Below are 24,736 nucleotides of genomic sequence, written 5' to 3' on the forward strand. Positions count from 1 at the left end.
AGAGGGAGGAAGATTCAGGGGAAATTTGAGGAAAAATTACTTTACAGAAAGGGTAGTGGATAAGTGGAATAGCTTCCCATCAGAGGTGGTAGAGGCAAATACAGTAGAGCAATTTGAACATGCTTGGGATAGGCATATTGATATCCTTACAAAGAAATAAGGATCAAATATGGTTTGAGGTAACATGTTTAAAAAAGGGGCAGACTAGATAGGCCAAGTGGTTCTTATCTGCCGTCGAATTCTATGTTTCTATGTTAAGGTTAGAAATAATTCTTATTCAAAATAATAATTTTGTCCTTTGCTTTTGTCAAAGAATGCTCCTTTTGCAGACCTTACATGGTTGCAGACCTTTAGCATTCTAGCTGTTAATTTGTTGATTAATATGAAGAAATTTCATCCCACGCTTCCTGAAGCACCTCCGACAACTTGTTTTGGCTTGATGGGCACTTCTTGCAGGGTCAAGCTGCTCCCACAAAAGCTCAATGGTGTTGAGATCTGGTGGCTGAGCTGGCCACTCCATTACAGACAGAAAACCAGCTGCCTGCATCTTCCCTAAATAGTTCTTGCATAATTCTGAGGTGTGCTTTGGGTCATTGTCTTGTTGGTGGAGGAAATTGTCTCCAATCAAGTTATGACATGGCATTGCAAAATGGAGTGATAGCTTTCCTTATTCAAAATCCCTTTTACCTTGTAAAAATCTCCCACTTTACCAGCACCCTTCCATCATCTTTTCACTTGCTCTGCATCTCATAAATGTTCTTCTGTATGATCCAAACACCTCAAACTTCGATTTGTCTTTCCATAACACTTTTTTCCAATCTTCTGTCCAATGTCTGTGTTCTTTTGCCCATACAGATGTAGTGCCTCTCATTTAGATGGCAGCTGGCGATAGAATCGCTAGCCGCCAGCTATCCATCAGAAGGGGGCTAGTATGCCTTCATCTGATGGAGACTCTGCCACCCTCCACCGTCGCTCCCCGCTGGTCCCCGTACCCCCCCAACCCTGCCTGACTCCATGAAGCGGAGACAGACAGGGATTCCGCTTCCCGTCACTGAGAGATGGGGGCGTGCGTGTGAAACACTTGCATGTCCCCATCAGATGAAGCGCCTCTCTGCCAGCTCTCGCCAGGGGAGGAGATCTGGCGACGGTTGGAGCTGTATGAGAGGCGCTATATCTGTATTAATCTTTTCCTTTTATTAGCCAGTCTCAGATATGGCTTTTGTCTTTGCCACTCTGCCTAGAAGGCCAGCATCCCAGAGTCGCCTCTTTACTGTAGACATGGACACTGGCATTTTGCGTTACCATTTAATGAAGCTGTAATGTACTTGTCTTCTTGCTCAGTTGTGCACCGAGCCTCCCATTTCTCTTTCAACTCTGGTTAGAGCCAGTTTGTGCTGTTCTCTGAACACACTGTTGTAGGAAATGTTCAGTTTTTTGGCATAGCTCACATGGAATAGCCTTCATTTAGTAGAACAAGAACCAACTGTCGAGTTTCACATGAAAGTTCCCCTTTTCTGGGCATTTTGAGAGTATAATCGATCCCACAAATGTAGTACTCAACGAGCTCACAGGAAGGACAGTTTTGAAGATTATGTAATAAGCAAACCCATTTTCAGCTGTGCTAACATAATTGCACAAGGGTTTTCAAGGATTTTCTAATTATCCATTAGTCTTCTAAAGTGATTAGCAAACACAATGTACCATAAGAACACTGGAGTGATGGTTGCTGGAAATGGGCTTCTATACACCTATATAGATACTCATTTAAAAACCAGACCTTTGCAGCTAGTATAGTCATTTACCACATTATCAATGTAAAGAGTGTATTTCTGACTAATTTAAAGTTCTCTTCATTGAAAAAAAAACACTTTCAAAAATAAGGAACTTTCTAGGTGACCCCAAACTTTTGAATGTTAGTGTAGACTACAGTACAGGTTGAGTATCCCGTATCCGAATATCTGTTATCCGAATTATTCCGAAAACCATACTTTCCAGAAAGTGGAAAAAAAAAATTGTTTAGCTAAAAACTCACTGGGGACATCTGTAACAGCACTACTGAGGACATGATATGTAACTGGCACTATATATGTACAAGAAAATGATTGCTTGGCATTCAAATTCAATATCTGAGATAGTACACAAATTTTGTTTCATGTTTTGAAACCTTGTTTTTTGAACAAATAAAATATATTTGTGTGTATTTTATGTGGTAATAAAATATATTTGTGTTTATTTTATGTGTTTATACAGCATAAATGCAAGATACTTCAAAATACATCATTGAAAAATTAAAATATTCCAAAATACGGAATAATCCGTTATCCAAAATTCTCCTGGTCCCGAACATTTTGGATACGGGATACTCAACCTGTATAATAGTATTCGGTAGGAAAGAATTATAGTTCATGTCCCATATTAGTTGAAATGGGGCTGATGAGGCTATGGAGAGGTTTTTCCAAAGCCAAGAACCTCTACTCAAAAATGGGGTGGTGTGGACATCCCTCCTTCTGGCTATGTGTGCTTTTTATGCATTTTAATGTTTTTCATTGGAATATTTATGGGTTAACACAAATATGCCATACTAAAGAAAGAGCATACCTCCACCTGTCCCTATTCTCACTGCAAAGACCTATTTTTTGTGTACTATCCCTCCAGTAGACAGTAGTGTCCCGCAGTGGGTGTGGCAGTTGGTAGTCACCCCTCTCATTCGCTGCTCTGCGTAGCAGAGCAGCAGTAAATATATGTATTTATAAGAAAAATAACATTGCTTTTTGGACTTGATCCAATTGGTATTCTTTGATAAATAAAAAATTATTTTCTGACAGTTTAAAACATTAATAAAAATGTAAAAAATCCTTATTACACACAAAAGCTAAACCAGCGGGCCAATTTAATTAAAGTACCCCGTACCCGTACATGGGTTAATGCAATAGATCACTCTAATACCCTTATCACAGACCGCAACTCAATCTGCACTGAGTTCATGAATTTTTATAATTCCCTCTATTCCCTCAAACTCCAACCCCAAGATATTACAAACCCCTTCGATTCTGTTATCTGCACTAGAATTCACTCCATCTCTACTATATATGCACATATTCACCCGGAATTAGACCCTGACACTAACCTTCCAGATTTACATACTGTAAATGGGCTTGATTGACCTCAACCCCCGACCATGACGTAAATTTATCCACATTTCTAGCAAATCTTAAACTTATTTCTTACAGCACTTACCAAGAAATGTTCTATAAAATTCTTCACAGGTCTTATTTCTCCCCTAAAAGGTGCCACCTAATGGGCACTGCAGATAATTCGGATTGCCCAAAATGTCATTCACCTGGAGCCGACCTATACCACTGCCTTTGGGCATGCCCTCACATACAAGCATTCTGGACCAGCATACATAACTATGCCACTTCATCTCTAAGACTACAATTCCAATGTAATGAATCCTGGGCACTATTTGGTTATGTTGCTGATCAATCATCCGTATCCAAAACCGATAAAAAACTTCTTGTAATTCTCTCAGCAGCTAGCAAGAAAGCTATATTTCAACATTGGATTCATACTACTGTGCCTTCATTGGAGATGCTAACCTCTAGGCTTCTCTTTCTGTTTACCATGTACTGGCTGGAGACCTCTTTACACAAGGGACAAATATATTCAGACTTTACCATCTGCTCCTAACTTGGCAATTCAGATGTGTTTCCAGTCCACTTCATGCAAAGCTCCTGTCTCATTTTAATATTATTTAATAATCATCCCCATACATACACATCTTTTTCTTTCCTCCAATCCTCCTCCGTCACTTATCTCCCCTACTTCTATCTCTTGCTGGATGGCTGGATCGGTCCATGGATGGGTTGATGGCCTTGGTCTGGGAGCTGGCAGATATTTTGTACTTGTATTTTACATATTTTTGTTATTTTTTCCTTTTAATATATGTTTTCTTTGGTTGTTGTTATTGTTCTGTTATTATTGATACCACCAGAAATATCTATTGATTTTATCACTATTCCTAACTACTGCAAGATAATGGTCTTACTAGAAGTCTTATACTTGTGTCTCCTTCTATTTTTATAACATTGCATTTTTTTTATATATTATCACTATTTCTCTCAATTATTTATTATGATCCAATTGTAAGATCCACTACGCTACTATTTTGTCAACTTTTCTCTGTTATTACTATATGTTGTTGGAAAATATTACAAAATGGTGGATTGTTCCTCATGTTATACTAGATTATTTTGTTAATTTGTTGCAATTTATGTGCTTTGTGGTTTGTGAGGTTCAATAAAATATATTTTGGAAAAAAGCTAAACTAGCGGTTGTAAAACTGTGGGTCCTGACCCCAAAGTGGGTCGTGACTCCATGCTGCTGACTATCAGGCTGATGACTTTACTAATCTCAGTCAGTGATTCAAGTTGTCTCAAAGATCTGTTGAATTGTCTGTTACTTCAGACTCCTCATCATTTTGTGCCTCCACAATGCTGCCATGTACAGTATGTGCTGTCTGCTGACTACACATGTGATGTGATGACCTTCTGTAGTCTTGCTGGGGTCCTGTTATTATTTTTATTGTCTGATGGGGTCCCAGAGCAAAGTATTTTGTGGAAACCTGAGCTATACCATATAAGCCAGGTTTAGCTTATGTGTGTAATAAGGATTTTTTAAGTTTTTATTGCCGGCCAGTGATGATTTATAATTGAGGCTATACAATTGTTTTTTATTTGTGACTAAAATACCAATTGGATAAAATCCAAAAAGCGCTGTTTTTTCTAGCAAAAAGGGTTGAGTATCCCTTTATTAAAGAGCAGCAAATTTGGATTTAATTTGCAAATCTGCGCTAGTCATTTTTATTTTGCTGTAGTTATCTAGAAAAATGGTGGGTAAGTGTATGAAGCAGTGATATAAGTGGAGTTTTGTGCCAGTCAAGAATTTGCCCATGGCAGCCATTTATAAATGTTACTCCACTGGATCACTGAAGCACACAGTTACACCTGTATTTCTAAAACATAGTCCCAAAGCATCACACAACATCTGAGGCATTTTCCAAGTTATGTATGAGTTCATTGAAAAACAGGGATTACTGTCCTGTAAAGCAAATGAAATCATCCTACTTTACTGTTACTATTGCAGTGGCTACCAAGAGATAGATGGTAGATTAACCGTCCAAGGAAAACTCAGTAATGGACCGAATGTTTTTGCCATAATGAGTAATGTCAAAAGTTCATAGCGTAGATTTTATAATAAAGAAATGACTTTGAAATGAGGAATAATCTGACTAAAAAACTGCGAACGGCCAAAACAGATTTCTCTGATTTATACCACCACAGAGGGTTTGTGCTGGAGACATTATTACTACGCAGGGGCTGGCTGGCAACTTTTAGCCTAGGGGGCAAGTCCAGAGCACTGGCCCATAATCAGCCAAGTCACCGTCGGAAGGAATGCTTTTGCGCGCCGTAGGCGCGCCGAAAAAATAGGGGCGTGGCCTATCATAAGGGGCGTTGCCTGTACCATGATTGTATTGTGTACCTGCAGATTGCACATTTTAGCGAACCTTGTAATACCCATTACACATAAAGCCACATGCCGTAATGCCAATTACACATTATGCTGAACACCATGATGCCAGTTACACATTACACCCAACACTGCGATGCTAATTACTCAATACACCGCACACTGTGATGCTAATTACACATTATGCTGCACACCTTGATGCCCATTACACCCCATACTGTGATGGCAATTACCCAATGCTCCCCACACCGTAATGTCCATTACGCCCCATACCATGATGCCCATTACACCGCACAATGTGATGTCCACAGTGCCAGATATGCCCCCACAGTGCAAGATATTCCGCCACAGTACCAAATACACATATGCCCCCACAGTGCCAGACACAAATGCCGCCACAGTGCCAGATATTCTGCCACAGTGCCAAATACGCATATTCCTCCACAGTGCCAGATATGCCCCCAGAGTGCCAGAGACACATATGCCCCCACAGTGCCAGAGACACATATGCCCCCACAGTGCCAGAGACACATATTCCCCCACAGTGCCAAAGACACATATGCCCCCACAGTGCCAGATATGCCCCCACAGTGCCAGAGACACATATGCCCCCACAGTGCCAGAGACACATATGCCCCCTCAGTGCCAGAGACACATATTCCCCCACAGTGCCAAAGACACATATGCCCCCACAGTGCCAGATATGCCCCCACAGTGCCAGAGACACATATGCCCCCACAGTGCCAGAGACACATATGCCCCCACAGTGCCAAATACACATATGCCCCCACAGTGCCAGACACATATGCCCCCACAGTGCCAGATACACATATGTCCCCACAGTGCCAGATACACATATGCCCCCACAGTGCCAGATACACATATGCCCCCACAGTGCCAGATATGCCCCCACAGTGCCAAATACACATATGCCCCACAGTGCCAGATACACATATGCCCCCACAGTGCCAAATACACATATGCCCCCACAGTGCCAGATACACATATGCCCCCACAGTGCCAAATACACATATGCCCCACTGTGCCAGATACACATATGCCCCCACAGTGCCAGATACACATATGCCCCCACAGTGCCAAATACATATATGCCCCCACAGTGCCAGATATGCCCCCCACAGTGCCAGATACACATATGCCCCCACACAGTGCCAGATATGCCCCCACACAGTGCCAGATATGCCCCCACACAGTGCCAGATATGCCCCCACACAGTGCCAGATATGCCCCCACACAGTGCCAGATATGCCCCCACAGTGACAGAAACACATATGCTGGGGTGAGGGAGGGGGGGGGGGAGAGCGCTTACCCACTCGCTAGCTGCGGGCCGTGCTGCGGCTGGATCAGCTTCTCCAGCCCTCCTGCGCTGGCCGCGGCTTCCAGAACACGGCCGCGGCTACAGGAAAATGGCCGCCGGCCTCCTGCACTGAGAACATGTCCTCAGTGCAGGGGGCCGGCGGCCATTTTCCTGTAGCCGCGGCCGTGTTCTGTAAGCCGCGGCCAGTGCAGGAGGGCTGGAGAAGCTGATCCAGCCGCAGCACGGCCCGCAGCCAGTGGGTGGGTAAGCGGCCCGGGGGGCATATGGCACTCTGCCCCCCGGCCCAGCCCGCCCCTGTTACTACGGATGCTTTTAATCTTGGTGATAAAGTATTTTTCATATGTTCTTTATGCAGATATCGTTAGGGTGCATTAACATATTCTAAAAGTTCAACCTTGATCTAGCAATTATGAATATGAAACATTGTAATTTTAAACTTTTCACTTGTGACTTATAAAGTGAACATTTCTAGTAGGTCCCGAAGTTCTTTAAACAGGTTTAATAATTTAGTCAAAATTAAAATTCTCATATACTGACATTTGGATTTTTTTTCTTTGTTTTTATTTAATAAACATGTATATGTTATTTAATTACTTAGGTCAGGCTGTATAGAGAAAGAGTTAGCTGCTGGAGGCTCCACATAAAGGTGAGAGGGGATAGTAGAAGGGATTACAGGGGTACAGTGAGAGTGGCCAATCCCGGGTTCAGCGTGATCCCGGGATTTGGCACCCAAAATACCGGGATTTCAATTCTGGGATTGGAGTTTCCAATCCCGGGATTTTGGAGTTAGACTGTGCATGCTCCCGGCCACACCACGCGTGTAAGTAAATATGTGGGCGCTTGGGGCAGGTTTTTTTATTAGGGAAGCCAATCCCGGGATCCCAGGAATACTGCAATTGGGCATTTTTCAATTCCAAATTCCAGCATTGAAAAAAATACCCCGGGATTGGCATCCCTAGGTACAGTGTCAGACTGCCCACAGGGGACCCCACTTACAGAGGGCCCATCCCCTCCTCTAGGGATCAGATTGCAGACTTTGGTCAATTAGAATGCCTGGAATCTATTATTAAAGGGGCCCAGACTAACATTCTAATGGTTAGCCAAGCCTCTGTGTTGGCTGGACCCCCACCACGCCCTGACTAGAGGCTGACCACACCCTTCAGCATGTTCCCCTTGAACTGAATTCCCTGATGGTCACTTTATGCCCCACTCCGGCACTGCAGGGGACATATTACTGTATTTGTATGCCACTCTCTGTATAGGGGATGCCATAAAAAAAAACCTGAAAAAATAAAAGTAACTGTCACAAACACTGTTTGCCTGATGGAAACATTCTAATCACATATTTCAGGGGTCCTCAAACTATTTATCTCTGGGACCCCATGAGACAATAATAATAAATGACAGGACCCCAGCAAGTTACTACAGTAGACCATCACATCACATGTGTAGTAGGCAGACAGCACATACATGGCAGCATTGTCGAGGCACAAAATAATTCAACAGATTTTGTAGACTCCTTGAATGAAACTAAGATTAGAAAAGTCATCAGCCTGATGGTCAGCAAAATGGAGTTGCGACCCCATGCTGAGAAGGTCAGGACCCACTTTGACCCACCGCTGACATATTTGAATTCAGAATTTAAATCTGCACTAGAGTCACTATTCGGTTATCTTGTGAAAAAAGCATGTTGGCCGGTCTTATGGTGCTATGAAATGAAGATGTCTCATACTGTACATATCTTTTTTATGAGTAATGTACTGTAGAAACTTTTGTGCTGTCAAGTGGTGCCTTGAAATGCAAGAATAAAGGTTGCATGTTTTTTCAATCAAACTGCAAAAACATCCACTAGCTGCAATGTACAGTCCGAATAGCATTGCAGCAGTGATGCTGGCTATAGCAGTGATGCATGCACTTTGCTATATAGAGGCAGGAACCATGGGGCAGTTACACAGCTCTGCACCGCTTGCTCACTCCAGTCCTGATGTCTAGGACTATCATACAAAAAAAATAGAGGGATTGGATTGATAAGAGAGCTACAATTGTTTGTAAAATGTGGTAAACTGACAAATATTATTATTATTATTACTGTTTTGCTAATACACATGGGCCCTTATTCAGATCTGATCGCAGTGCAAATTTCTTCTCAAAACGGGCAAAACCATGTGCACTGCAGATGGGGCAGATGTAACATGTGCAGAGATAGTTAAATAATAATTTGGGTCGGTGGTGTTGAAACTGAAATCTAAATTGCAGTGTAAAAATAATCCATTCAGTATTTACTTTGCACAGAAACAAAATAACTCACACAAATATAACTCTCTCTATACATGTTACATCTGCCCCACCTGCAGCGTACATGGTTTTGCCCATTTTGAGAACAAATTTCTACTGTGATCCGATCTGAATAAGGGCCATTGTGTGATTCAGGGTCACTTTCCAGTCGATTTTAACTATATAGTCGAATTTGATAGAAATCAAATGGGTTTCAGTCGCATTCAATCCAGATTCAAAGCCTATGCGCGCTCCAGTTCAGTCTATATTGAATAGAGAAAGAGACTGTGTAGGCAATACGATATAGAACAGATATAGGGGCCTGATTCAGACCTGTTTGCTAGGCTGCATATGAGAACAGGTAAACGCTGCCTGACCAAAGGCTGCCAGCCTAGAGAACAGGTAAACACTGCCTGACCAAACACCCGCCCCCCACCGCACGAATGCCCTAACTAGCATGCAAGGGGATGTGTACGCTAACACATCCCCTCGCATGCGCCCGCACGGGTGGAAAACCAAATGATTTTTCCTCCATTCGTAATGTAAAGTCAGCCTGGACTGACTTTTCATTTCATCTCTTGGCTACGAATTCAGGGTGGGCGTTGCCGTCATGTAACGTCAGCCATCCGCCCCAAACAGGCATCGACATGCCTGCATTTGCAGGGAAATTGGCATCATTTTTACGGGGACACCCTAAATGTTGGATGTTACCCTGCTCGGGTGCCGGACGGGGTCCCGACAGTCGGGATCCCGACACACGGGGGCCCGGCGGCCACCGGCTATTCTCCCTTGCGCGGGTCCACGACCCCCATAGAGGGAGAATAGAATAGGTGGCGAGCAAAGTGAGCCACCGTGCCCGCAAGGGGCTTTGTTGCGCTCACCATGCTGTCTGGGTCCGGCCAGTCGGGATCCCGACATCGAGATAATGACTGTCGGGATCCCGACTGTCGGAACCCTATACCACCCCCCCGCTTCAGCTCCCTGCCTGCATAATTCCCTCCCCTCACTGTATGAACACCTCGGCAAGTGTGAAACTCACCGAAGGCATTCACACAGGGGGTTGTACAAGTGCATACCGCCAAAATCAGCTGGGAGTCCGAATTTAGCCTGCAACAAGTGGGTCTAAATCACCTACATAGTACAGATCTGTACTATATAGTCAAAATCTAATGGGTACACTGTGCCCTGCCATTAAATCCCAATTTGATTCAGTTCAAATCGGGATGGAATAGAAAAGGAACCACACTGTGTGTATGAGGCTTTTTTTATTAAAACTTTAGACAACATTAACACTGATGCAAAATTAAAATTAGTGTTAACTCTTAAGCTTCTTTTGCAGGGTGCTGCACCCTGCTCATCTTTTTGTGTGTGGCACTGTGAGCCTTACGCTGCCCCACACCACTCTGACATGCCACTGAGAACTTTCAGTGTGTGCCATCATGTGTTTTGGGTATTACGGTGTGTGGTATAATGTGTAAGAGGCCTTACAGTGTGTGCCATAATGTGTAATTATCATTACGACAGAATATTTAATGGGGATAGCAGAGTATGACAATGTTTAATCGGCATAATCCTAGTGCAGTGTGCAATTTTTTATATATATTTTTATTTTGTTTCGAATGTAAATTTCTAATATAAAATGTGCCCTTCCGATTGAAAAAAGTGCCCTGCCTGATGTTCAGCACCCTGCCTTAAAAATCCTACAGTAAACACTAAGGGGGAGATTTTTTAAGCGAAAAATGCGGTAAAAACCCCGTTATCGGGGTTTTTACCGCATTTTGGGATGCTGTAAGCATCCCCCACCGGGTTACCGTGGTGGGGGGGCATCGCCAGAAAAATCTGGCGATGCCCTATAGAAGCCAATGGGCTTCTACTGCAACCCTCCGCTGCCCTGCGCTGACCCCCCGCGGCCCCGCATCGCCCCCTCACCTGTGTCCGGGCAGCACAGAGCTGTACTGCCCGGACCTGTGACCTCCTCCCTGCACTGATCCTCTTCCGGGTGCAGGGAGGAGGAGAGCCGGCGCAGCAGCAGCAGCGCCGGGTGTGTGAAAGAGGGGGGAGCCGCCGGGACCTGCTGGGACCCGGCGACTCTCACCGCAAAGGACAGCTCTTAACTCAAGATATATATAGATAATGATATATAAAGTGATGATTCATGTATATCTTTCCATACCTCCCAACTTTGAGGAAGGGGGAAGCGTGAGCAGGGCCGCCGAGAGGCAGGGGGGGCGGGTACATTTTACCTGGGCCCGGGCCTGCCAGGGGGGCCCGGGTCCCGACACACACTTAAAAAAAATTATATATTTATCTCCCTCTCCCGCCGGCTCTTGGCCTCCTCCTGCAGCTGCATGAGACACACTGGGTCTAGTAAGGGGGCGTGGCCACGGGTCCGCGATTAGGCCACGCCCCCGAATGTGCCTAAGCCCGGTCAGCGATGGCTGTCCTGCTCCTGCTCAAAGTTCCTGGCCAAAAGGTAATGCCGCCCGCAATGCATGGCTATGGACAGGGGGAACAGACAAAAAGCGTGTGTGTGTTGTAACAGGCTGTGTATGTATGTATATATGTGTGTGTAACAGGCTATGTGTGTGTGAGTGTAACAGGCTGTGTGTGTGTGTGTGTGTGTGTGTAACAGGCTATGTGTGTGTGTGTGTGTGTGTGTGTGTGTGTGTGACAGGCTGTGTGTGTGTGTGTGTGTGTGTGTGTGTGTGTGTAACAGGCTTTGTATATATATATGTGTGTGTGTGTGTGTGTGTAACAGGCTATGTATATGTGTGTGTGTGTGTGTGTGTGTGTGTAACAGGCTTTGTATGTATGTATATATGTGTGTGTAACCGGCTATGTGTGTGTTACAGGCTATGTACTGTATGTGTGAAGGAACAGGCTGTGTATGTATATATGTGTGTGTGTGTGTGTAACAGGCTATGTGTGTGTGTGTGTGTGTGTGTGTAACAGGCTATGTATGTATGTATATATGTGTGTGTGTGTAACAGGCTGTGTGTGTGTGTGTGTGTGTGTGTGTGTGTAACAGGCTATGTGTGTGTGTAACAGGCTGTGTATGTATGTATATATGTGTGTGTAACAGGCTGTGTGTGTGTGTGTGTAACAGGCTATGTATGTATGTCTATATGTATGTGTGTGTATGTGTGTGTAACAGGCTTTGTATGTATGTATATGTGTGTGTTTGTGTGTAACAGGCTATGTGTGTGTGTGTGTGTGTGTGTGTGTGTGTTACAGGCTATGTACTGTATGTGTGAAGGAACAGGCTGTGTATGTATATATATGTGTGTGTGTGTGTAACAGGCTATGTGTGTGTGTGTGTGTGTGTGTGTGTGTGTGTGTGTAACAGGCTTTGTATGCAGTGACGTAACTACAGAGGGTGCAGGGGATGCAACTGCTATGGGGCCTGGGGGACCAGCAGGCTATCCCCTGCACCCTCTTAATTTTGTTTTACAGATTTTTCTTATTAAATAGTACAGCACAGGTTATAGCAGGCACTGGCTGTGCCCATGTCTTGAGTCCCCCTTCAGTGGGAGCAGGGCACCAGGCGCCACACAAGACACCACTGCCTGCGCCATGCAGAGGATGACAAGAAACACAGCACAGCTGTCCAGAGGGAGACCCGCGCTGACGCTGTTCAGAGGGAGACCCACGCTGACACTGTCCAAAGGGAGAACCGCACTGCTGCTGGCAAGAGGAAGAACCGCTGCAGCCGCTGTTGAGAGGGGGACCCTGGCCGCTGCTGGTGAGTGTGAGACCCGGCACTAACAGTGCCAGATGTACATAGGCCACATACTGGGGGGGAGAGGGGTTATGAGGGAAAAAGTAATCCCTTTTAAACACCTGCTCTCCATCCTCTCCCCTAACTAACCCTCTCCTTGCAAACCTTCCATCTCTCTCTCTCTTTCTCCCCCTGCCCCCTCTGTTTTACCTCTCTCCCCTTTGTTTATCTATCTTTCTGTCCCCTGTCTCCATCTTTTCCTATCGCCCTCAGTCTCTTTTATCTTTTTCACTCCCTCCATCACTTTCATATTTTTCTCTCCCTCTCTATCATACCCTCTGTCTTTCTACTTTTTCCACTCTCTTTCCTGATCTCTTTTTTCTCTACTGTGCCCCCCCCCCCCCCCCATCTCTTTCTCTCTCACTCCCTGCCCCTCCCTAAAACCTTCTCTCTCTATGGGCCAGATTCTCTAAGCTTCAAAAGTGATAAAATGGAGAGTGATAAACAGCCAGCCAGTCAGCTCCTACCTGCCATGTCACCGACTGTGTTTGAAAAATGTCAGACAGGAGTTGATAGGCTGGCTGTTTGTCACTCTCTATTTTATCACTTTTAAAGCTTAGAGAATCTAAGAATGAGATTAAAGAGGTTTAATGGACACAATCCCCCCTCTGCCTCCAGGTGCACATACCGCTGGCCATCACAATGCAGCTGCTCTTGGCGCCGGATTTGTAGCTTTGGGGGACACAGCAGATACCGGCAGCTCAGCTCGGCGATACTACAAGTAGTGGCATCTGCTGCTTCTTGCCAGCAGGTTGAAAGAACTGTTGCCGCTTTCCCTGCTGCGTGTGTGAGCTTGGGATCCTTATACTCCAGAGGCGGCGCTTCAAATGGGGATGATCGTGCCAGCCACAGATCTTGGAGAGAGGAGCCGTGGGCTGGCCACCCCTGTTGTATGGCATAGGGGTCTGGGCAGTGCAGGGGGCAGAGGGTCCCTGTGATGGATGGGCAGACAGCAGTGAGGTCCTTGCGGAGGATGGGAGCTATTACCTAGTTCCCATCCTCCGCAGGGACCCTGCCGCTATCTGCCCATCTGTGGCCACGACCCCTTACTCCCATGGGCGCAACCCATATCCACCACCCCACGCTGCTGGATGCGAATGGGGCGGCAAATAATCAATTTGAATTTTGGCTCATTCTGTGTAGCATAATGTGTAAGGGGCAAGTATAAGGGGTCTACTATTGTTTTGCATAAAGGGTATATGGTGTGGTACACACCCCTATATCCTTTAATGGCCACACCTCTTTTCTGTAGCTCGCCACTCCAGGGGGGCCCCGTGACGCTGTTGTACCGGGGCCCAGGATTTCTCTTGGCAGCCCTGAGCGTGAGGGGGCATAGTCTAGCGGGAATGGGCGTGGCCTATGTTTGCGATGCTCCAGCGAGGCCACACCCACAGTTTCGCTGCTGTAAGGGCATGCCCAAAAAATGGACATTCCTGTGGAAAGCGGGACAGTTGGGAGGTATGTCATCCATGCATTTTTGTTTCAGAAAACAGCAGTTTTATTCAGTTGAAATATATTTGTGCAAAACAGAAAAGCAGCAAGCTCATTATCCACAACAGTCTCACTATGAATTTGATCAATACATGCTATAGATTTCATGTCATAGTACTGTATACTGAGTATCTTATTGTGATTACAGAACAGATTAGTATTATATCTTCTATGTAAGATACATCGTTTTCCCTTGGTCAATCCCCCAGTGTATTTAGTTTAATAGGACAGGAATAATGTAGAGGAAAAGCAGATTCACAAGCAAAAGTAACAATAGTATATTATATGATTTGTGAGCCCCTGAAACAAATGTATACTCCAAGCAAGACCAGCTAGGAAGAAAAGATATTGCAGCTAGAGTGGTCTCAGGGAGTATTGTTCTGATTCTATGCGTTAAAAACAAATTTGCTTCTTGGTATCATTAAACATTTGAAGCACTGTAGGTTTTTGCTCTATTACAATTGTGTAAAACAATATATTTATTACAGTTACATTTATGCTCTGTTTGCACATGGAACAAATCCTACTTAAGCACAGTTGGATGCAATTGTGTCAACATATGTTATATGTGCAACTTAACAAAGTACAGTATTCTCATGCTGCTTTCACTCCGCAAAACCTGCTTAGACCAGGTATTTAAAACATTTTTTTTAAACGTGTCAGAGCAAATTTAACCCCTTTCACATCGCATGTAAATACCTGGTCTAAAGCAGGTTTGCGGTGTGAAAGCAATGAGCGATGTGAAAGCAATGAGCCAGCGGCTCATTACATATGCGCATATGTAATGAGCAGCCAGTTCATTAAATATGCACTGCCCTGGGGACTAATAGTGCTCACTGCTGCCTGGGTACCGTCTCAGACCCGTTCAGACAGCAAAAAAAACGGAGAGGACCCTGTTTTTTTACCGTTTCCAAAAAACGTTTTTTTTTTTTTAAACGGTAAAATCACTCTGCACATTTCAGACCTTTTGACTGTCGACCTTTTTACTGTCGACCATTTCAGACATGTCGACCTTTTGACTGTCGACCTAGACCAGTGAAAAACACCATGTTGACCTTTTGACTGTCGTCCTAGACATTATCGAACTAATGACTTGTCGAACTAACGACCTGTCAAACTAATGACCTTTCGACCCAGAACCATGTCGACCTAGACCCATGTTGACCTTTTCACATGTCGACCTAATGGTGTCGACCTAATGACTGTCGACCATCATGCTGTAGACCAAATGATCCCAACCCAACTCACTGATGCCTATCCACTGCACAAGCCTGGCCTTGTCTGCAGTATGCCCAGCTGAATGTCAGTAAGAACGGCTCTCTGCCTCCAGCTGTTCCCGCAGTGTATTTTTATGAGCTTTGTGACTTTTTATTTATTATGTATTCTCCTATGGAGTAAATGATTTTGGATCAAATATTTTTTATGAAGTATCCAAGTATTGTCCTATGTAGGGAAAAAGACACTTTTATGGGCACGCGTGGCAGAATTCATAAGAAAGTGTTGGATTATCATTCCCTAGTTTGGACAGCATTGACAAAAATTCCTTAATGTGAACACACGACAGAATTACAAAGTAAGTGTTATTACCAATGGATAAGAGGGAAGTTTAGCGACACAGATACCTTTATATGCATTCGTGAAAGAATTTATATGTAAGTACAGAGATAACTTAATTTACAAGGATAGCGTATCACTTGAATACTGGTCACCCTGTTGCCATCTACATGCCATCTACATGAATATAAGCGCTGGACAAGACCATTTCTTTTATTCTTGCTGGTGTTGTTTTTCTTCTTTTGTGTTTATTCATACACTAGTTAAAAGTCCATCAAATGACAGCTTCTGCAATGTACTTTCACTTTGAGCTGTGACAGTTTTTAGCCCACAAACTCTCCACCCCTCCTGAGTCCCTATCTGCTCCTACCTCCAATCTGTCTTTACAGCTCCCTCTCACTATATCCATCAAGTTTGAAAGAGAGGAGTGTCCCTGCAAAAATTGCTTTCACCTTCTGTTATGACATCTTTTAACACTCAATAGAGAAATTTGATCCATCGAGTGGCTTCTAGAGGTCATTGGCGGTACTTCACCTCATAGAGGTGGGGAGTAGTTAGCCTTTTATATATATATTGTATCAATTAATATCTATTTTATCAACCTAGGTTAATATAGTTATAAATGTTCTGAGAAAATAATGCCCCTGAACAGTCTAAAGCTGCGGTAGCCAACCCTAGTCCTCGAGAGCTACCAACAGTGCATGTTTTGCAGGTCTCCTCACAGAATCACAAGTGAGCTAATTAGCTCCATCTGTGTATCTTTTAAAATGTGTCAGTGATTAATGAGTGTAGCTGTGCAGCAGCTAGGTTGTCTGGAAAATGTGAACTGTTGGTAGCTCTCAACGGCTAGGGTTGGTTACCACTGGTCTAAAGTACCCATATATGCTAACAATTGTATTGAATATACTTTTGGGTAATAATCTTTTATTTGAACAATTATGCACACAGAATGACTGTACTGTAGATTTTCTTGGAACAACTACAATTTTCTTGGAACAGTACTGTATTTTAAGGAAGGATCATTTAATTCTGACCATTCAATCAGCCTATATTCAGTATATAACAATACCATTTTAGTGTAATATATTAAAAATAAAGGTTTTAAAATGCCTAGCCAATGTATAGCCAGGAAACCAGCAATAAGTAATATTAGAGCAAATGATGGATCATAACTCAGTTCATACACTGAAGCGAGCTTTTGTGGGCTGCTCCCTTTTCTGAACTAAAACAGCCCATTATTATCTAATCTTACATAATGTAATTTGCAGCTGTTTTGTCAATAGTATATTGGATCATTTTCTACTTAATTTTCCTGACCGAATACCGAGTCTGATTCAGAGTTGGACACAACTTGTGTTTAAGCCCAAATGTAAGATGTACCAGGGTGACAAAAAACATTTTGATTCTTATGCAGAATTTGTCACAATTCTGCATAGGTGGCAAATGTACCCCCCTCCCCTGCAAGATGCTCAAAAACACAGTAGACAATTCATGCATATTACAGGTCGTTAACTATAATGTAGAAATTAGTTCCCAAGTCTGGGGTTGTAGCTATAGCAAGGATCCCATCATAATGTTTCTAGAGAAAGACTTCTCAGCAATATTTGTTAATTTTATACTCCATAGTTGTACCCTAGGTAATGTTATCACATATGTAGTAGTATCCTAGTTAATGTTCTACCCTTTAGTAGTATCCTAGTTAATGTTATACCCCCATAGTAGTAATCTAGTTAATGTTATACCCCCTAGTAGTATCCTAGTTAATGAATGTTATACACCCTATTAGTATCCTAGGTAATGTTATACCCAGTGGCGTAACTAGCTTTTGGGCGCCCCCCCCCCCCGCCGTTAAAGGGAGAGCGCCCACCCACGCACCCCACCGCACCAACCCCCGCCCGCCCCGCTGCACCAACCCCCGCCTCGCCGCCCATGCAAACCCCCCCATCCCCCGCAGTCTTACCTACGCTCAGTAGTACGCGCTGGTCCCGGCTTCCTTCTTCTGCTATGAGGACCAGCACAAAATGTCCGCCCCCATGCAGCAGACAGTTTCAGAAGAAGGGAGCCGGGACCAGCGTGTACTGAAGACACTGACAGGTAAAGACTGTGGGGGATGGCGGCGGGGCGGCTGGGTGTAACTATAGCACTGCAGTCCTTGGCGCGCGCACATGCACAGCGCCCCCCCGCGCGGTCACGGGGGCTGCGGTGCTATAGTTCCGCCCCTAGTTATACCCCCATAGTAGTATCCTAGTTAATGTTATCCCACGTAGTAGTATTCTAGTTAATATTATATTCCATAGTAGTATCCTAGCTAATGTCATACTCTCTAGTAGCATCCGAGTTAATGTTATGCCCCCTAGTAGTATCCTAGTTAATGTTATGCCTCATAGCAGTATCCCAGTTAATGTTATAACCCATAGTAGTATCCTAGTCAATGTTATACCCCCTAGTAGTAGCCTAGTTAATGTTATACCCCCTAGTAGTATCCTAAATAATGTTAAAACCCCTAGTAATATCCTAGTTAATGCTATACTCCATAGTAGTATCCTAGTTAATGTTATACTCCATAGTAGTATACTAGTTAATGTTATGCCTCATAGTAGTATTTTAGTTAATGTTATACCCCATAGTAGTATCCTAGTTAATGTTATGCCTCATAGTAGTATCCTAGTTAATGTTATACCCCATCATTTCAGTTTATTTTATGTCCCATAGTACTTCACTATAGTGCCTCCAGTTCAGATTGTGTCATATTACAGTACACATCATAAACAATGCCTCCTTATAGGTCACATTTATAATTATAAATATCTACTGCACACACTATTAATGAAACATGGAATGTCACACTATTAAGATCTGGCAACAGGTCAGACCCCATTACTTTACAGACAATTGTGGGATCTTGATACATTTTTAAAGCCCACACTAATAATTATGAAAAATCTTCCATTACCTAAACTAGGATATGTGCTTTATCTATAAAAAATGAGTATTCAGTACACAGTAATCCTGCTAATTTATCACAACTAGAGCAATCATATTATATTTGCATTATTGGGTGAACCTTAAATGTATTTGGCGAATAAGATGATTTGCATTTAGAGGGATGATTTGAGTACACACAAATCATCACACTTTAAGTAATTGCATTTATTTTAGTCAAGTTCTGTGCAACTCTCTTTACATCAGGTGTCACAAAGCAGGAGTTAAAGTAAGGGGGAATGGGGTGGAACTGAGTTCCAGCACCTCTAATGGTGAGGTGGAACATTTTTACCTCCACATTGGCCCTGCACAGTAATTCTCAAAGAAAAGCATTCTAGTTTGCAGGGGGATGCCAAAAAACCCTACCACTGGCCCTGTCTCTGCCTAATGGGGGGAGGGGAGAGGGGGTAATTAGGTGGCATAGAGAAATGAGTTCCCCCACCTCTGAATGACCACTTTAAGCACTGTCGCAAAGTAATGTAACAGAATGCAACTAGGACACACAAGGATATTGTGCTCCTGACAGTTAGGAGCAGGTCCGCTGGTAGTTTATCAGCACTTGCATTATGAATAAGGCTCATTTTCGAAAAACAAATAGAAAAAAAGCTTAGCGCTACAAGATTCTCCCGGGGCTCTTTGGTGCAACTGCAGTGTAAATGAGGACATATCTATAACTTTATTTAATAAATGCAAATGTGCTTGAATTTGTTGCAAAATGTCTGTGTCTGCGGTTAATATCCAGGCGGATGGGGAGCTGGCATTCATAATACCGACAAGGATGATAATGCCAAAGCTGGGCTCCTGACTGGCAGCATCTCAAACATAAGAATGCCGGCAGGTTAGCATTAGTCTGGAGGTGGAGAGTTAGGTTTAGGCACTGGTGCGGGATTTATGGTTAGACTGTGTGTGTGTGTGTGTGTGTGGGGGGGGGAGGCTTATGCGGTGTGGTAGGGAGATTAGGGTTAGGCACTAATGGGGAGGGTTAGGGTTAGGCTGGGGGGGTTAGGGTTAGGCTACAGGAAGAGAGGGTTGGGGGGGGGGGGGCAGGGAAAGTTAAATATATTTACTAGACCCCTTTCGGGATACCCTCTATTGGGATGCTGGCGGTGATATTCTGATCATCGGCATCCCGTCCACCGAACATCCGTATGCCTTTCATTGAATCTAATATGTTTGCAAAGGGGTTATAGCATTTAGAATAAGTGCTAAAAAAAATCCTTGCAAAGCAATGCATTTACAGAAAGAAAGTATTCAATACACTGTTGTAGTTTTCTATCAGATGTACAATTTACAATTGGCAAACAGGTCAGGAAATTCCTCTCTAGAAATGTACAGTATCTCATTATCTACTGCCTAAACATCAGCCAGTTGGGGTTTTCAGGTTTAGACATATGAAGCAACAGGCAACACAGAATACACAGGCATATGAAGGATTGCCCGAAACCAAGAAGAGAAGCCTCATTTATGCAGTGGTAAAATGCATTTGGGATTAGACAAGAATTACAATAATTGTGAATGCATTAAAAGCAGATGCTGGACTATAAGAATTCTTAAACAAGTGACTAAACAAACATCACATATGTAAATGGCTCTTTGTACGACCAAAATGATCTCTAGATGTTTAAAATTATCATGGGCAGCAGGAACTGCAATACATCTGAGCACACATCAACCAACTGCTACCTCGTTATGCAATTTGGTGGAAGTAATTAGCTAAGAAGAACTTACAGTGCAGTAACCAAGATTTCATTTTCTCTTTATACCATTTTTTCTCCAGTTCTTAACGTAGAACTTTTAGAACTTTTTAGTTTATTCTAAAGCTTGTTCTAAAATCTGGATTATTTATTTATTTATTTATATGGGTTCCTTAGCTACAAAGAAGGGAAATCAAATTAACAATAACTTTATTTATTTAGTTTCTTATACAGCTCTGAATATTCTGTACAGACCGATAAAAAATAAAATTTTATGAATTTACCGACTGTACCGGTAAATGCTTTTCAAAAATGTCTCCAAAATTTTTATTTTTTTTACACAAAAGTAAAGTAAATAGTAGCTATTTAGTATAATTTTACAGTACTTATGTAGTAGCCGGGTGCCCACTAAGCAAATAGCTTAGTGGGCGATTCTGCAAAACAAAATCGCATCGCATGCGATCGCATTGTACCGCAAAATCGCATGCAAACGAATGCGATTTTATAGGGTGCGATGCCATTGACTTTGCTATACATTTGTATGAGATGCAATGAGATTCAGGCACCCCCTAAATCAGATATAGCAGTGCACACCCACGCTTCTAAATTAGGTGCCACATTCACAATCTCTTTTCACAATCACTCCCTATATGGAACTAGACACGCCCTTTGAGTGGAACATGACACGCCCCCTCAATGGGGCACTTAGCAAAATTTTATTATCAACTATAATCTCCCTGAAACTAGTTTTCAAAAGTAGGCAAGTATGCACCAAACACTTTACATTCTCCAGGTCCTGTAGCAGATACACAGGTGTGATCATCACTCACTGGGCGGTATTCAATGAGAATACAGGTGCAGCGAATCCTTTTTAGGATTCGCTGCACATTCGCCACGTTCCGGAGCCAGCGGGCTCCGGTATTCAACGTGTCAGGGGCTCGCTGCCCCTGACTGGCGATTATGAGCTCCTGCAGCGATTGCCGCAGGGAGCCTGAGGACGGTGGCAGGCAGAGAGATGGAAGTCTCTCTGCCTGCCCCAGAACTTTGTGGGGGGGAGGTGGGCTCCCCGGGTGCCAGACAGCACAGGCTGCCCCCCGGGGGTGCCAGCAGGGGACCGTATATTCACTATACCCGATCGTAACGATCGGGTGCAGTGAATATATGAATATGTAATGAGCGGCTCGGCTCCGGCGCCCCCTGCTGGCTGCTGTGTAAAAAAAAAATATATATATATTTTTTTTTTTATTAAATATATATTCATGAGCTTACAGCACATGAATAAAAATAGCATGCCCCTCCTCAGAATAAAATTCCTGATTTTTTTACACCAAATGTAAAAAACAAAACACTTTATTTTAAAAGTTCACATTCCACTTCACCATAAAAAGATAGCGATTGCTACTCGGTGAATCATGGTGAAAAAAAAATTGAAATGTTTTCGCCATGTGGTCATTGAATAGGGTGATTCACCGTTTTAGTCAGAAATTCGCCAAACAGCACAAATTCGCCATAAAAACATGGCGAATCAGCCTCATTGAATACCGCCCACTGACACAAGTTTAAAGAACCTCAGTTGGAGGTAATTTCTTTACTTGTGATTCTGTGAGGAGACCTAGAGGACTGGGGTCTGTTTGGGGTCCTGATCACGGAGTTGGCAAACCTATGATTTAGAGAATTATTTCTTTGAAAAAAAGCATTGAATAAACACCACTTTTCTCCTGATATCCACAAGTTACAAACAATGGGGATGTGGGTTTGATCATCCCTGAACAGAACAGTTCTTAATTATTTTAAGCGATACTCACCAGCTGTAGACCATCAGCAGAAACCATCTGCATGCAGCACATCGCTGTAGCCAAAGCACAGACAATTGTAGAGATAATATTCAGAGCACACACACTGAACAACAGGTCCTGTGAAAAGATGCAAAGAAAACCATCAGGTTTTTATCTTGAAATGCATGTGACAGGACTGCAAACATCTTTAATTGGTTTGATAATAGCAGCTGTCACTTTCTGTCTATGCAGTATGGGATTAATTAGTTGTCGTTTATTTAGATCTTAACCCCTTAGCATTGAGTCTTTGTCAGGGCACATCATACAGTAATTCTGTGCTAGCCAACATAACCTAATACAATGAAATGTGTTTGTGGTTTCTGTATCTAAACAGCAATACGCTATGCCAGGGGTTCCCAATCTTTTTTGATTCACGGCACCCTAGAGTATAAAAAAAAAAATTCACGGCACCCCTAGGCCAATTTTTTTTTATTAGATTGGGTTTATATGCAATTCTTAGGATCAGTTATGTGGTAAAGGGCAGGATTTGCTTCTGTTTATACACATTTTATAATTGTCAGCCACCAGCACTTGTTTTGCTCATAAATAATTAGCCATTAATAATTTTAATTGGTCCTGGACCACCAACCCAGGGCACCCCTGCAAGTGTCCCGAGGCACCCCAGGGAGCCACGGCACACAGTTTGGGAACCACTGCGCTATGCCCTCTATAACTGCCATATCCACCACTACATGCATGGAGTGGAGAGAGAGAGCAAGAGAAAGGAAAGGGTTGACTTGTCGACAGTAAAAAGGTCAACAGACATTAAGTCAACAACTATTGGTCAACAATCCAAAGGTTGACATACACAAGAGGTCGACATGAGATTATATTCCCCCTCCATGTCCACTGGGATGGTAACGTATGAACAAGTCCCCTTTTTTGAAAGAAAATTGTTAAAAACTTTTTCCATATCAACCTTTTGCGCTTGTGTGCACCGTTTGTCTATGTCAACCTAAGGCATGTTGACCTTTTTTGTGTGCTTTGTTTTGGCCTGTTGTCCGTCATCTGTCGACCATACAACGCCATCCCATGAGAGAGAGAGAGAGGGAGAGACGACAAGCGACAGTGATTTACTGCCTGGTGCCAGTGGCCTCACCCCTCACCATGATCACGTGTGTTTAGATGTAGGGCTGGCAAAGGGCACAAAATGACCCTGCTCTGGTTATGGTACATGCAGTTACAGGACATACAAGATACGCTGCGCCAGCCCCCATAGTTGGTATTAGTGTGTCTTTGCATACCTCCCAACATGACCCATTCCAGGAGGGACAAAATGCTCTGTTCCTGGACTTCCCTCTTAATGTATGATTGCCATCACCTGTTTTAAACAGGTTAATGGATAAGAAAGGCGCTTCACCACAGGTGATGGCAGTCATAAATTAAGAGGGAAGTCCAAAAACAGGGCATTGTGTCCCTCCTTGAGAAGATCATGTTGGGAGGTATGTTCTTGGTATGGGGCGTACCTTCCAACATGACCCATTTCATTAGGTACAAAATGCTCGGTTTCCCTAACTTCCTAGCCAGTGGCAGCTCCAAAGGTGGGGCCACAGCACAGTGCAAAATACAAATAAGGGAGACACTTCTCAGCTAGTGTCTCAGATATATCACAGTCTGATGCTGAGCTGCCACCATCAGCAGTGCCTGATCCCCATCTTCTTCCATTTCAGCATTTGGGCTGCTCCCTCCCCTGGGATCAGCTGCCAATCTATTGCGGTCATCCTGCCCCTTCTCCCACCCCTCCTAAAGCTAAGCTCCCATCCTCCTAATACTCTGCCCATTCCTTCTCATCCACAGTTGTACTGAGGTATATTAAAGTTATTTGGGGATGGTGTAATGTATGAATGTTGTATGTATATATTACGGGTGTGCATCAGACTTTTTGTGGGTTTTGTGTTTTGGTTTTGGATCTGTATCTCCTCCAGGTTTTGGATCTGTATCGCCTCCAGGTTTTGGATCTGGCTTGGATTTGCCAATACTACTCTTGTGGTTTTTGGTTTTGAGTCTGTATTTTTTGTTTAGTTAGGGTATGTAAAGATAAAAAGGCCAGCTATACTATACACCTTTTAAAAAGACCCATTAAGAGTTGAAACACATTGTGAGATACCTGGCAGCTGTTTAGAGGACCAATCCAGCAGTGAAGGACTTCTGATGTAGTGTAGTGGCACTTTGTGGGATCCATCCTACACATCTACTGTACACTAATGCCTTCTGTACACTGCTGATCACTTCCTCCCCTTGTTTAACTTTGGATACTACA

The 24,736-nt window shown here is 43.5% G+C and overlaps 1 protein-coding gene across 1 annotated transcript in view; it reads right to left on the reverse strand.

Annotated features, from left to right (window-relative positions):
- ENTREP2 (endosomal transmembrane epsin interactor 2) overlaps positions 1–24,736 on the reverse strand; it is a 703,761-nt gene that overhangs the window by 99,539 nt on the left and 579,486 nt on the right. Inside the window, exon 5 of the mRNA XM_083183776.1 lies at positions 22,447–22,554. Coding sequence (XP_083039902.1) covers positions 22,447–22,554 — 108 coding nt within the window. The remainder of the gene's footprint in view (positions 1–22,446; positions 22,555–24,736) is intronic.

The sequence above is a fragment of the Crinia signifera genome, chromosome 4 (genome assembly GCF_055691185.1).
Source record: "Crinia signifera chromosome 4, ASM5569118v1, whole genome shotgun sequence".
NCBI lineage: Eukaryota > Metazoa > Chordata > Amphibia > Anura > Myobatrachidae > Crinia > Crinia signifera.